Source organism: Aspergillus saccharolyticus (assembly GCF_003184585.1).
Source record: "Aspergillus saccharolyticus JOP 1030-1 unplaced genomic scaffold BP01scaffold_24, whole genome shotgun sequence".
NCBI lineage: Eukaryota > Fungi > Ascomycota > Eurotiomycetes > Eurotiales > Aspergillaceae > Aspergillus > Aspergillus saccharolyticus.
Genome location: NW_020290634.1, coordinates 249,891 through 261,641, shown reverse-complemented (window position 1 = coordinate 261,641; position 11,751 = coordinate 249,891). Strand labels below are relative to the sequence as shown.

The following is an 11,751-nucleotide window of genomic DNA, read 5'->3' as shown; positions in this document are numbered from 1 at the left end:
TGATGTTCTTGTTCCAGGAGAGATGCGAATCGCGGGCGACTAGTATTGGGCTATGGGCGGACTCGGGCGCGGATCAACGGCAGGGAGACAAGGCGCGGACGAAAAATGGGGAATGTCGAACAGCCGCGACCATCAGCTTAGGTAGGTCTAGTTTGATTAATGAAGGTCGGTCTCAATTGACCTCGACGCGGTCGAGGTGAAATCCATGGTTGATGGAGGAATGGCGATCGTCGATGGAGGCACTCGGTTGGGCAAGCGGTGGCAGAATCGAGAAATTACGTTGCGCATCGCTATAAATAACCCGTCCACGAGTCATTGTACCGAGTATATCGATAAGGATGAAGAGATACTTCTGAGGTTTATTAGCAGTATCTCCTCCTCAGTAAAGATTGCAGCTATGGTGAAAGTAGATTTTTTGGGTGATTTTGTTTGCTCTGGTTTGGGTCCAGGTCAAGCAGCAGGGCTGTGAGATATAGTTTAAGTTCTGTAGCAGGAGCAGCAAGAGCACGGCTCTCGAAGAGTTCTTAATCGAAGAATGGTGTATCAAGGCTCCGAGTTAAGTTAAGTCCTATATCCGACAAATTGCTTCGACCGAGAGACGCTGAAGCATTCACCTTTCGTCAGTAAGAAATGCACCAGATTGCCCCTAAACAGCAACAGACCAGAATGCCGGTTCCCACTAAGCCGAGTTGGGGGCTGCACATCCTCAACTCCTCGACTCCCCAGCAAGTCAACCATGGGAGGAATCTATCTCCAGTGGAGATTGTGAAATGGAGCGGAGTCTGTTGCTAGAGACAACTTCAGACTGAACGAATACAGAGTCTCCAAAGCCACTGCAGAGTTTCGCTCCACCCCCTTCCACCCATTCACTAAAGACACTAACAAGTTTAATCTCCGGCGTCAGCACCTCCTAACGGCGGATGATGCCGCAACGATCGTCGATTCTGTCCTTCACTGCCCGTCCCACCTTTCCAGCTCCCAGAGCATCCTAGGATGAGTCTGATGGACTCGCGTGATAAATCCCTTATTCTTCGTCAAGTCAAAATGTGCCATTAAACCACCGCAACTTCTTTTTGCTCTTGTACATAGGCTCTACCTGACCACCTTTGTCAGAACACGATTGCTGTCTGCTTGATCTATCATCCATGGGACCCCGCACCCCAGGCCACCTCCACTCGGCTTGTCTGAGCTTGTTCGCGTTTACCTCTCCTCCGGCCCACGATTTCTGGCCGTTCTTGTGATGGAGCCTTTGTCGACAGTGCAGGCGCGTAAAGCGCCGCCGGTCTCCGCCGCAGCTCCGCGGAAGCGACGGAAGCGAACGGTCATCAGCCAGGCGGCCGATGACTGCTTCACTTGTGCTCGACAGGCGATTCAATGCGACAGGAGACGCCCATACTGCTCCCCATGCTTAGAGAATGGTCGCGACTGTGCAGGCTATAAGACGACCTTGACTTGGGGGGTGGGGGTGGCCAGCCGGGGAAAGCTTCGAGGACTATCTCTGCCCGTGACCGGAGCACAGCCAGCTGCAGCCGCGTCGCAGTCTCGGGCCACCACGACTCCAAAATCACCACATCCAACGCAGTCAATAGAGTCGGTCATATCGAAATGCTCATCTGCCCGTCAAAAATCCAAATCGCCAGCCAAGCTTTCGGGGACCTGTCATACACCTTCTGATCAGCGAGCACGGCCTGAGCTGGACGAAGCTGCAGATCATCTGCGGACAGTATCAAATCCGGTTCCCTCTGAAATCCAAACCAATGGTTCATTTTCCGCCTCAGAATCAACACCTGTGTCTTCGTGCCACCGCGCGGCACCTGCTTCTGCGGGATGGACTATGCCGGTGTGGCCAGCCTCGATACAGCCTTCGAGACCAGTCTCAAAGACCGAAGACGATTTGATGAAAGAGGAAGAGAGTGTAGAGGACATGGAAGAAAGTGACCAGAATAGGACTCCTGAAATCCCGAGATATCATGCGCCATCCTTATCCCAGCAGCTATTGGCGCGCTCGATTGGACGGACACCGCGACTGCGATTCCTGATTAGCTATTACGCGGAAGTGATCGCTCCGATGATAGTTGCCTTCGATGGGCCTACCAATCCATTTCGCACGTATGTTCTCCGGTTGGCCCAGGAAAGCGCATCGCTTCAGGAAGCCATTGCAACTTTGTCTCTGTGCAACATGCGCCAGAGGCGGGAACGGGGCACAAGGTCGACCGAGCGAACTCTGCCCGCACGAATGTCATCCTTGGCTCACCAAGCTTTGACGGATGCATCGTTGAGCGGTCTGTCTGGTACTGATGTTATCACAGCTTTAGCACAGGAAGAGCATTTTCATAGAAGTGTAGCGGTCAAGGCCTTGAACGGCGAACTGGCTGACCCGCGTCAGCGGTTGTCGGATTCGGTACTCGCGACTTTACTCGTCCTATGCCTCTTTCATGGGTGTGATACGGGGGTCGCGCAATTCAAGACCCAATTCGCTGGCGTGACCAAGTTGCTGGCTATTCGACTGTGCAACGGCAGCACCCATGTGACTGAAGAACTGAAGTGGTTCATTCGCATGTTTACCTGGCTCGATACCATGACCGCCACTACGAACGACCGGGATGTCCAGCTTCGTGGGGCCTGTCTGGACATTACCGCGATCTCTGACGGGGATTGGGGACTTGAGACCCTGGCCGGATGTGATGCCTCTCTGTTCAAACTCATTGCGCAACTCGGTCGCCTGAATCTTCTCAGTCGAGACCAAGATACCCAGACCCCGGCAGTCTCAGACGTTCATGCCCCGTCGACCACCGTTCCTCCCCAGCTCGCATACTATTCGACGGGCGCACCGGGTATGCTTTCAGAGTCGGGTATGTTGCCGATATTCGCACCTCCGCAGCCGGGCGAGAGTAGCGCAGCTCCATTCTCCCCCACGTTCTGGCTTGAATGGCACTGTTTGCGGCAGAAACTCGAATCGTGGCGCTTTGACTTGGGTCGGCGGCAGTCAGGGTCTTCCTATAATGGGACGTACATTTCGCCACCGTCCTCTCCACTGAGCCAGTCCGGAATTGCGCCGCAGCATCTGGAGGAAGTGATTCACATCTCTGAGTCATTTCGCCACGCAGCGATTCTCTATAGCGAGCGACTTGCTCATCCAGATCTGCCGTCGAGCCATTCTCGTATCCAGCATATTGTGCAACGCACATTGACTCACATCCTGGCTGTCCAGTGCGATGCGTACCTCCTGTGGCCGCTGTTCATCACAGGCTCCGAGTGCGTGCTGTCCAGCCACCGGGCGATCATCCGGGAGCGGTGTCTGTATCTCTCCAAGGACTCCGGATTCATCAACAACCTGACCTGCTTGGAGCTTCTGGAGAAGATATGGGCGGGACATCCTCCCGCATCCGCGGACGGGGATCCCTGCAACCGCGGCGCCGCAGCCGGTCTCGGGAACAGACACATGAAGCCCACCGCGAGCGCGGCGGACGATGCAAACTCGGGCGCCCTGGGCGACGGGCATGGACTTTCTACAGAGACATTCACTACCCCATCGCGCGGACAGGGATTCCGGTGGCACCAGGTGATGCAGGACAAACGGGCAGAAGTCGAGTACATGATCGTATAATGAATGAGGGGGATGTGTACATAGATGTGCGGGGGCAGTCCTTGCTGCCGATCAACCGCTTGGCTTGATGGATGGGGGACATGGATATGGCTTAATGATGGAAACGGTCTCGGTGTATAGCTCAATGATTGGGAGTTGTGTACATACGATACCTACAAAGTACCCATAAATACGATGCGGGTATGTTTTGGATGCTGTCAATGCGGATGACCGACAACTTGCCAACATCCATGTTGTAATGTTTTCTGATTGCGTAGCCTGTCCCACTGCCCCCAAGCAAACGAAAGAGGACCGTCCACTCCGACAGTCCCGAGAGAATTTCAGGGTCGGATGTCTCAAGTTGATGATTCCCGCGTACCTCCCAGTGTACTTTCCAGTTTACTTCCCAGTGTACCTCCCAGGAGTGCAAACTACGTAGGTACAAAGCAGTGACTACTTACTTACCAGGTACACCAAGTATCTGGTACCTACAGTAGTTACAGTAAGCACTAAGGTACAGACCTCCCTCAGTGTGCTCCCACTGTAAGATGGACAATTCGGTTTGATTACCAGGGCTACTTAGTTGTAACCCGGACATGTTCTATCTGTTACTACCTTGGTCTCCGAGCGGCCTGACCTGGCTCAATCTCTTTCTCCCCCAACAGGTCGAAGTTTCGTTCTCGTCCAGTTCTCCAATTCTCCTTCGTCCCGAATTGCTTGTTGATAGAGGTTATAAAAGATGATTTAAATACCAATCATCAGATTCATAAGTTTAAACAATGTATGGTAGAAAGTATCATTAGTAAGTAATAGTAGTTATAACTGATATAAAATTTATCTATTACTTGTAGTAGGAGGGTATCTACACGGTTTACTCACGCTGTCCAATTGGTATGGCGGCTGGCGCACACGAGGCTGTCATACCTGAGTAAAAGGGATTAGAACCGGGGGAGGGGGAAAGGTTGTTTTGGCAGAAATCCGCGCTTGATACATATGGGATTTTATAGACATACCTTGTGGACAACTTTCAGGTGGCCCTATATTCGTGATCTTGACTGTCACAAATGTTTAATTGGGGTCCTTTGTATCGTGTAAACCCACCAAAATAAGGTCAGTCACTTAGTGGAGATAAGTACTGTATGTACATGGCTCTAATTGCTATCATCGCTGTCTTCTATGACACACCTGAGTTCAGAACCAAATGCTGCACAATGGATGGGAGGAAAGAGAATGATGGGAAGAGTCCTCTGATAATGAACGCCCAGGTAAACCAGCTAAAGGGATACGGACACGGGATCTGGTACGAGAAGAAAGATTGAGCCAGCAGTAATTAAGTACTGATAGACCCTTTTGCTTGATCGTGCGAGTCGCGATCAACCGCTGATGTTGAGGGCTATATTTAAGGATCAAATGGATGTTATGCACAACATTATACGGAGACGCCCAGAATGATCATTGAGGGGCATTTTATATACATTACAATGAGCAGCAAGTGCCTTTGAGAAAGAGGCATTCCTTAATGCGGCTGCTTATTTCCAAGCCCACCACTAGACATCTTGATTTTATGGGGGCCTAATCACTGAAACATGGAGCTCGTGCACAATGCGGTCTTTTTAAAGGTCTGGACAAGGCAATCAAGGTAGGGCTATAGGAATAGCTTCTGTAAAGCGTACGAGACGTTGTTCCTGATTCGCGGGAAGAAAAGTATTGGGCTAGTATGGATAGACATGGGAAGAGACAGTGAATAGTTGTATTGTGCAGATTGCCCCAGCTGAATTCCACGACGACTGCCGCTGTTTCTCGCGCTGTTGCTGCGAGAACATGCAGGAGGATGAGGTGGTCTGGCCGTACAGCAAGTACTAAGAGATACTACTGCGCGTGGCCCCGGGGCGGCGGCTAATAGTGTAGGGCCTGACATCGTATCTGCTGTAGAAGTTTTGACCATGCGATGTGATGAAAGGGTTGTTTGGAGGCGTGGCCAAAGGGATGTATCTGGGTCGTCTGAGTAGTGGGTATAGTTTTGTACCAATGTGAAGAAGTGATGATAATGATGGTGATGATTACTAGTAGTTCATCCGCGTATCCAGATGCTCCTGCAGCTTGACTCACAGCAGTCAGTGTGTGGACCTGGCGGGGTCTCAAACTACTAAGCTGTGTATATAAATCTTGAGATCCTACCATGCATGAGTGTTGATGTAGTCTATAGTGGGTAGTAGTATATATCCGACTCTGAGGAATTATACCTTTCAAGAATTACATGTACACATGTAGCCTACTGGATTTTCTCGTGATAAGTATAGACATGGTCTAACAGTTATTTATAGTCTTTTACTACAAGTTCATCAGTATTTTATCTTCAAGGTTAAATTAACCCGGGATATATATTCATCTATAGCTGAGTGCCCCGCCCTGGGTCTCGAGCCATCGAAGCACCTCGTTCAAGACTTCTAACTTAGTTATTTTAGCGGATGATTAAGCTGACTGACTGACCAACTGCTACCCCGCAAGCCCACAAGCCACTCAGAAGCCCATATCAAGAGGTCTCCAGGGCCAACGCTGCCTTCGTTTGCAACGCCAGGCCCGGCTCTGGTTAGTAGACGTGTGGGTTGGTTGGTTGGTTGGTTGGTCGGATTAGATTTGGGACTACTGTATGTGCACTACTCGAGCTACAGCAACCCCTTTGAATATACTTTCTCGGGAATTGAGGATGGGGAACCGGACGGGTATCTTAGCCTCGCTGAGTGGGTTGTGATTGGGGCTTTTCGTTGGCGAGATAGTGTCTATTGCATTGGGGTGCATGGGGCCGCATGGTGCAGTTGGCGAGAGATTTAGTCTGGCTTTTTCGGTTGGCTGGGTCTGCAGGTGGCTGGGTTGCTGTGCCAGTTCTGCTGTGCCGTGGTGAGGTGTCCATCCAGATGGGAAACATGCCGTGCAGACCGAGGATGAATACCTACCAAGGTACTCCGTACCTAGTATCATGGGCAGCAACTAGGGCTCAGAGTAATAGCATCCGTATGTCACGCACACAGTGCCAATGTGATGTTTCTGTACGGAGTACGGAGTTATTGTTTTGGTGCTTAAATTCCAGTCGCGAGGTCGCGCATGGGATCGGCATGTGACCAGGAAATGAATGAAGTAAACACGACAGATCCGCTTGGAACCCGGAAATTGCGGTTGTCGATGCGAGAGGTAGTCGGTCGACTGCAGAGGCGATCTGTACACATCTCAGTGAGGGTACAGACACAGCTGATGGCGTTGATTGATTTCTGGCCAGTCAGATTGACAGTCCAATCATGAATAAGAGGTTGGCAAGTGCAACGCTGAGTACGACGGAGGGTCGCAAGATGATAGCTTGAGTGCTGGTACCATGGCGGTGTATTGTATATACCTTACCGTACAGACATACTCCAACAGACGCTGTAGACAACAAACACCACAACACAATATCCCTACGAGTAGCAGTCTAGACCATCGGCTCCGAAAGAAAACAAGCAAGGGACGGTGAAAAACTCTGCCAGTGGAGACCCGGGCTGTGTGTGGAGTAAGTGGAAAAAAAACTTTCTCGTACTTAATTTGTCTTGACTCTTGGATCTGTGCCGTGTTCTTTCTTTCCAGAGCACTTCTATTTTCAGTCTGTGCTTTGATTAGATACACAGAGAGAGGGCTGCTGAATGGTGGGAGTAGCGCATCGCGCGAAGAGAGTGACGGACATTGCAGGTCACACATTATCCCACACCTATGATTTCACCCCTGCCCAATATCAAGCGGCAGTAGGTCTATCGCAGGCGCTAGTCTCGTTGGGGCGTCATCAGCCATCAGCCATCTTGAGGAGGGAAGTCCAAAGGCATACTAAGAGACCGTTACTATCTGCCAGTGTCTGGTAAGTTATGGAGTACGGAGACTCGGAATATACTCCATACTCCATAGATCAGCTTTGCGCCCACCGGGGACCCTCATCCCGCGCCCGCGTCTCCGTTGCCCGTCCAATGGGTGGAGCATTTACGCGATGGCGTCTATTGACTCTGATAGCGAGGAGTACATAAATATTGGCACAAGCGAGAACAGAGGCAGACATTACTTTCTAACTAGTTAAGTTAACTACCGTACTCATGTACTTTCGTAACTCGACATCAGACGTCACCACGTAACTATGACCTTGGACCCCGAGCGCCATGTGCAACCGACTCGAGGGCAGAAAACGGCAGCCTATCTGCCAGGGGTTGTCGGACCTCACTGGCTGCGCAACTCCGATTGCGTAGCCAGAGTCTTAGCAGTCCTGCTTATTGCTTATTGGGTAGGTTCTGAGCCAGTCGGGACTAACTACGATGTAGATTAATCGTAGTCATTATGCCATGGTCTTGATGAGTCTGTGACCCTCGTTTGCCATTAGCCCTATCACATTCGCGCTATGGCCAGGCCTGTAAGAAATCGAGACTGTCCTCCATACTCAGCATACCTACTGTGGTAGGCACACTTGCTCCGGCCTCAACTCAGATATCTTTTCCCCACCGAACATGCCAAATAAAACAGGGAACTCAGGGATCTGCCCGGTCGGAGAATTACCTGGCAAAGCGAAAAAAAAACACATAAAAAAAGAGAGAAAAAAAGAAACCAACCTCTTTTTTAGACTCCCGCGCTCAACTGTGCAAATTGCGGTCTGTCCAACCGGGGAGCCAGGGTGTGGTTTGCTGCCCAGCTGGTGGGCGGCGGTAACGCCCATTCTATCGATTGCCCAACAACTTAACTCAACTCCTCCCACTAGGCTGAGTTCGCGTGCTCGTGGCCACAACAGGAGATATCCATGCCATTTGGTTCCACTGGGCTGGTAATGCCTGCCTACGGAGTACTGCCTACTGCCTTAGTTAGTACTGCCTATCTACCTGGCTGTCCATCGGTCTGATATCTGGTTTGACGGGCACATCCGCACTGCTGTCCATGGAACCAAATCACGATAAGAGAACGTCTTACAGTAGTGCCTCCGGACTATCTCTGTTTGCAGCCAAGTACTGGCTGGTCCCGCGAGGTCGTACTTTCGACCTTTGGGCGATGATTCGCTCTGATTTTATCGACTGTGACACCAAGTCAGAGAAAGATTTACTCGGAGTATGGTTGTGCGGCAGCGCCATCTTCGCCACAAGCTGGCTTGCGACCCTTGAATGAAGAAGCCTTGGGGCTGACGCTGGTTATTATTATCAACGCTGACTCGAAGACTGAGCCACCCGTGGCAATGTGATTCATGACTCATTGGCATACCAGGCGACCGAATGAAGGACTGTCATCTAGGGATCGGCTTGTCCCCCAAACCTCCGTCGCGTTTTTTTCCCTGCAGCCTCCAACGGTAGGGTACATCCGGATGCCATGCGGGACATCCCCAGCCATGCTGGACGAAGCGCCTGGCCAATGACACATGGCGTGACTCTTATCAATGACGGTGATGAGGTGCGAACATCTCATTGTTCGCCATGTACGGGCCATGTTGACGCGGATGAGTGGAGGGGCAACTTCTTGTTCTTCCTTCGGCCTGTTTCAGAGCATGCCCAAAGATGCTGTAGTATGGAGGGAGGAGTTGTTCAGATGACTCTGTCCGACAGGGTGTGAGGATGAGTAAGAAAGACAGAGCAATGTGGGCGGCAATTCTGCGCATCTCATTCATGCATTTCACTCTCCCCTCTTTTAAGGTGGGTGTTTACTATATAAAGCGAGTAGTTAGGCCCCCTCCCCCCTCCACCAGATCACCTGGGTCGCTTACTGGAAAAGAAAATTGTAGTGGTGATGACGCTGGAAGTGAGCTGGTAAAGGGTGATCAGCTCCTCTCCTCATAGCCGCAATTTCAAAAGGGGTTCCTCTCCCAAAAATTCCTCCATTCCCTCCCTTTGTTGTTTTTCTTCCCGCTTGGGGAGAGAGAGTTTTTGGGCCTGAAACGCGCCCAAGGCAGCCATCCCTCCCTCCCCTTCGATTTGAATACGGTATTGTAAAGCAGTGACCATACGGGAAACAAACTGCATCACCCCCAAGCGAGACTAAGAACTACTAGTGGCTCCGCCGCAGGAAATTACCACCAGTGCATTAGCCCCCACTTTGCAATTCAGTGCAAATCCACCCTTGCAAATCTGTCCCGTGGTTACAAAACCGGTTGTCTCCTCCACCACTACCAGACTTACCACTACTTACAAAACTTACTCTCCCCTGGACTCCATTCGTGTCTGGGTTCAACCTCATCCATATCTACAACTCAATAATCATAATTGCCCTCATCGACCTGGGTGCATGTGTGAAGATTAAGCGATCAGCCGGAATTTGAAACCGCAGCCATCGCTTGCTCGCCACTCTGGTCGAGTCTTCTAGCCATCACAGGGTGCTTCTCTGCATAGCCGCCTTCAACAATTTCACCTGTCCAACGTTCGGTGGAGCGACGACGTTCAAATGCACTCTCAGCACATACAGCTTCATCCCTCCTCTCCCCTAGAAACCGCACCACGGTGACGGTTCCCTCCTCATCAATCTTCCCGATTTCGTTGTCCTCTGCCTCGGCGTCGATCGGCTTCTTACTACGATATCCTGTATACTATATCTGGGTTGTGCTGTTTTTATTTGTGCATTTGACTTGCTGCGACCGGGAGACTCCTCTCACAGTTAAAAGTTTTCGTCCGCGACCTGTTTTGTTTGCCAGCGTGACTCCGATTTCTATGCTCGATTCTCGATAATGTATCACTACACCACTCCACCCCCCGGGTGGTCCTACGACTACATGACCTCTCCTCCCACGTCTCCCCACTACGCTTACTACGCCTCGCCATACGCCAACGCCTACGGCGGCTCCCCGCAGGGTCCCTCGAAGCGCCACAACCGCAAAGCCAGCTACGCCGGCCCCAAGGAATCGGCCGGATGGTATGCTGGGTATGGGCAAGGGTTCTACGACGCGATGCCAGAGCATGGTACGCCACCGCGCAAGCACGATCCAGTAAGTGCTTCTTTTGGTGGCTATTCTCGTCGTCGCAGCACTATGTCCGGGGCCCCTGCGGCGGGCCCGGGGGAACACCCCGGGGCCCACCCGTCGCACAAGCGGCCCATCTTTGTGGATATGGTTGACGATGGGTCCGATGTTGATGCGCCGCAATACGTCTTTCGGGAGGGATCCAGTCCTCGTCGCAGACCGTCGACGTCTCACCGCAAGCCCAAGCCACCCACTGATCAATACTTCTACTATAACCAGGTGCCTGCCCACGAAGACGCTGATGCGGCCAAACGAGCTCGGGCGCGCCGCCAATCCACCTCCACCCGGACACCCAACAAACCCAAGCCGTCCGCGCCCAGCTCCAAGCCATCACCCAAAGCCACCGAAGCCGATGCTGCTCGGTTAGGCATCCCTCCGGGCTATTCGATCAAGAACTGGGATCCGACGGAGATGCCGATCATTCTTCTTGGCAGTGTATTTGACGCGAACTCTCTGGGCAAGTGGATCTACGACTGGACCGTATTCACGCATGGCGCCTCGACGCCCATGGCTGACGTGGCGGGCGATCTCTGGCTGCTGATGATCAAATTGGCCGGCAAGGTGAAAAGGGCCAAAGAATGTCGTCCCCGCATCCGGCGTCAAGAAGCGCATGAAGTGGTGGTAGATTTCCTGCAAAGTGGCGAACGCCTTTGGGTACGGTTCAAGAAGCTGCTCAAGACGTGCGAGCAGTTCATGTGGAAGGCCGCCAAGCGCGAAGGTGGCAAGGGCTCCGTATCGATGGGCCGCAATGCCGGCTGTGAATTCGTTGAGACGATCTTTGGCCGCGACCGCGAGCTGGAAAGCACGGAGAAGCTGATGAACAGCATTCGTCTGTGGAGCATGCGATTTGACGCCAACTGCGAAGAGATCCTCCGCCGCCCCTCAGCGGCCTAAACTTCTTCTTGATTTCGACATATCAAAAGTAATCTTTGTCTTCATCTGGTTTGGTTCTGCGACATTTACATGGGAGCTTTTGACAGCACAAGCTGCGTTGCGCAGGGATTCCAGGAATACATCTGCCGTTTTGCTGACACACTGCCTGGATTCGTTGCTTGTCGGCTTGCATTTCAGCGCGTTCGGTCTGACTCCATCTTATTGGTGCATCATCAGGGGGACCAGTCCCGTCCATCATTTTCAGCGCGATGGTTGTTCTTGGTTTACAATTGAAGTT

At 51.8% G+C, this 11,751-nt stretch overlaps 4 protein-coding genes across 4 annotated transcripts; 2 read left to right on the top strand and 2 right to left on the bottom strand.

The window, feature by feature from the left end:
* Nucleotides 1-1,240: 1,240 nt before the first annotated feature.
* Nucleotides 1,241-3,786, top strand: BP01DRAFT_417058 (Zn(II)2Cys6 transcription factor; the record flags this gene model as incomplete). The annotated part of the gene is made up of 2 exons (XM_025579234.1): nt 1,241-1,822; nt 1,907-3,786. The coding sequence occupies 2 exons, from the start codon at nt 1,241-1,243 to the stop codon at nt 3,605-3,607; spliced, it is 2,283 nt and encodes a 760-aa protein (XP_025429801.1). The 3' UTR covers nt 3,608-3,786.
* Nucleotides 3,787-7,982: 4,196 nt separating this feature from the next.
* On the bottom strand, nt 7,983-8,828 carry BP01DRAFT_93409 (uncharacterized protein). The gene is made up of 2 exons (XM_025580245.1): nt 8,555-8,828; nt 7,983-8,439 (listed from the first exon to the last, which is right to left on the bottom strand). The coding sequence occupies exons 1-2, from the start codon at nt 8,710-8,712 to the stop codon at nt 8,043-8,045; spliced, it is 555 nt and encodes a 184-aa protein (XP_025429800.1). The 5' UTR covers nt 8,713-8,828; the 3' UTR covers nt 7,983-8,042.
* On the bottom strand, nt 8,686-9,324 carry BP01DRAFT_358249 (uncharacterized protein). The gene has a single exon (XM_025575385.1). The coding sequence runs from the start codon at nt 9,059-9,061 to the stop codon at nt 8,828-8,830; it is 234 nt and encodes a 77-aa protein (XP_025429799.1). The 5' UTR covers nt 9,062-9,324; the 3' UTR covers nt 8,686-8,827.
* A 965-nt stretch (nt 9,325-10,289) lies between these two features.
* On the top strand, nt 10,290-11,474 carry BP01DRAFT_367074 (uncharacterized protein; the record flags this gene model as incomplete). The annotated part of the gene is made up of 1 exon (XM_025576438.1): nt 10,290-11,474. One exon carries the CDS (start codon nt 10,290-10,292, stop codon nt 11,472-11,474), a length of 1,185 nt encoding a protein of 394 aa, XP_025429798.1.
* Between the last annotated feature and the right edge of the window lie 277 nt (nt 11,475-11,751).

What these genes read in the sequence shown, in the direction of transcription:
- BP01DRAFT_93409 (XM_025580245.1), bottom strand. Translation starts at nt 8,712, where the DNA reads ATGGCGCTGCCGCACAACCATACTCCGAGTAAATCTTTCTCTGACTTG. An exon ending in GATAGTCCGGAGGCACTACT is followed by an intron (nt 8,440 to 8,554) that starts GTAAGACGTTCT and finishes TAACTAAGGCAG; the next exon opens with TAGGCAGTACTCCGTAGGCA.
- BP01DRAFT_358249 (XM_025575385.1), bottom strand. Translation starts at nt 9,061, where the DNA reads ATGGCCCGTACATGGCGAACAATGAGATGTTCGCACCTCATCACCGTC.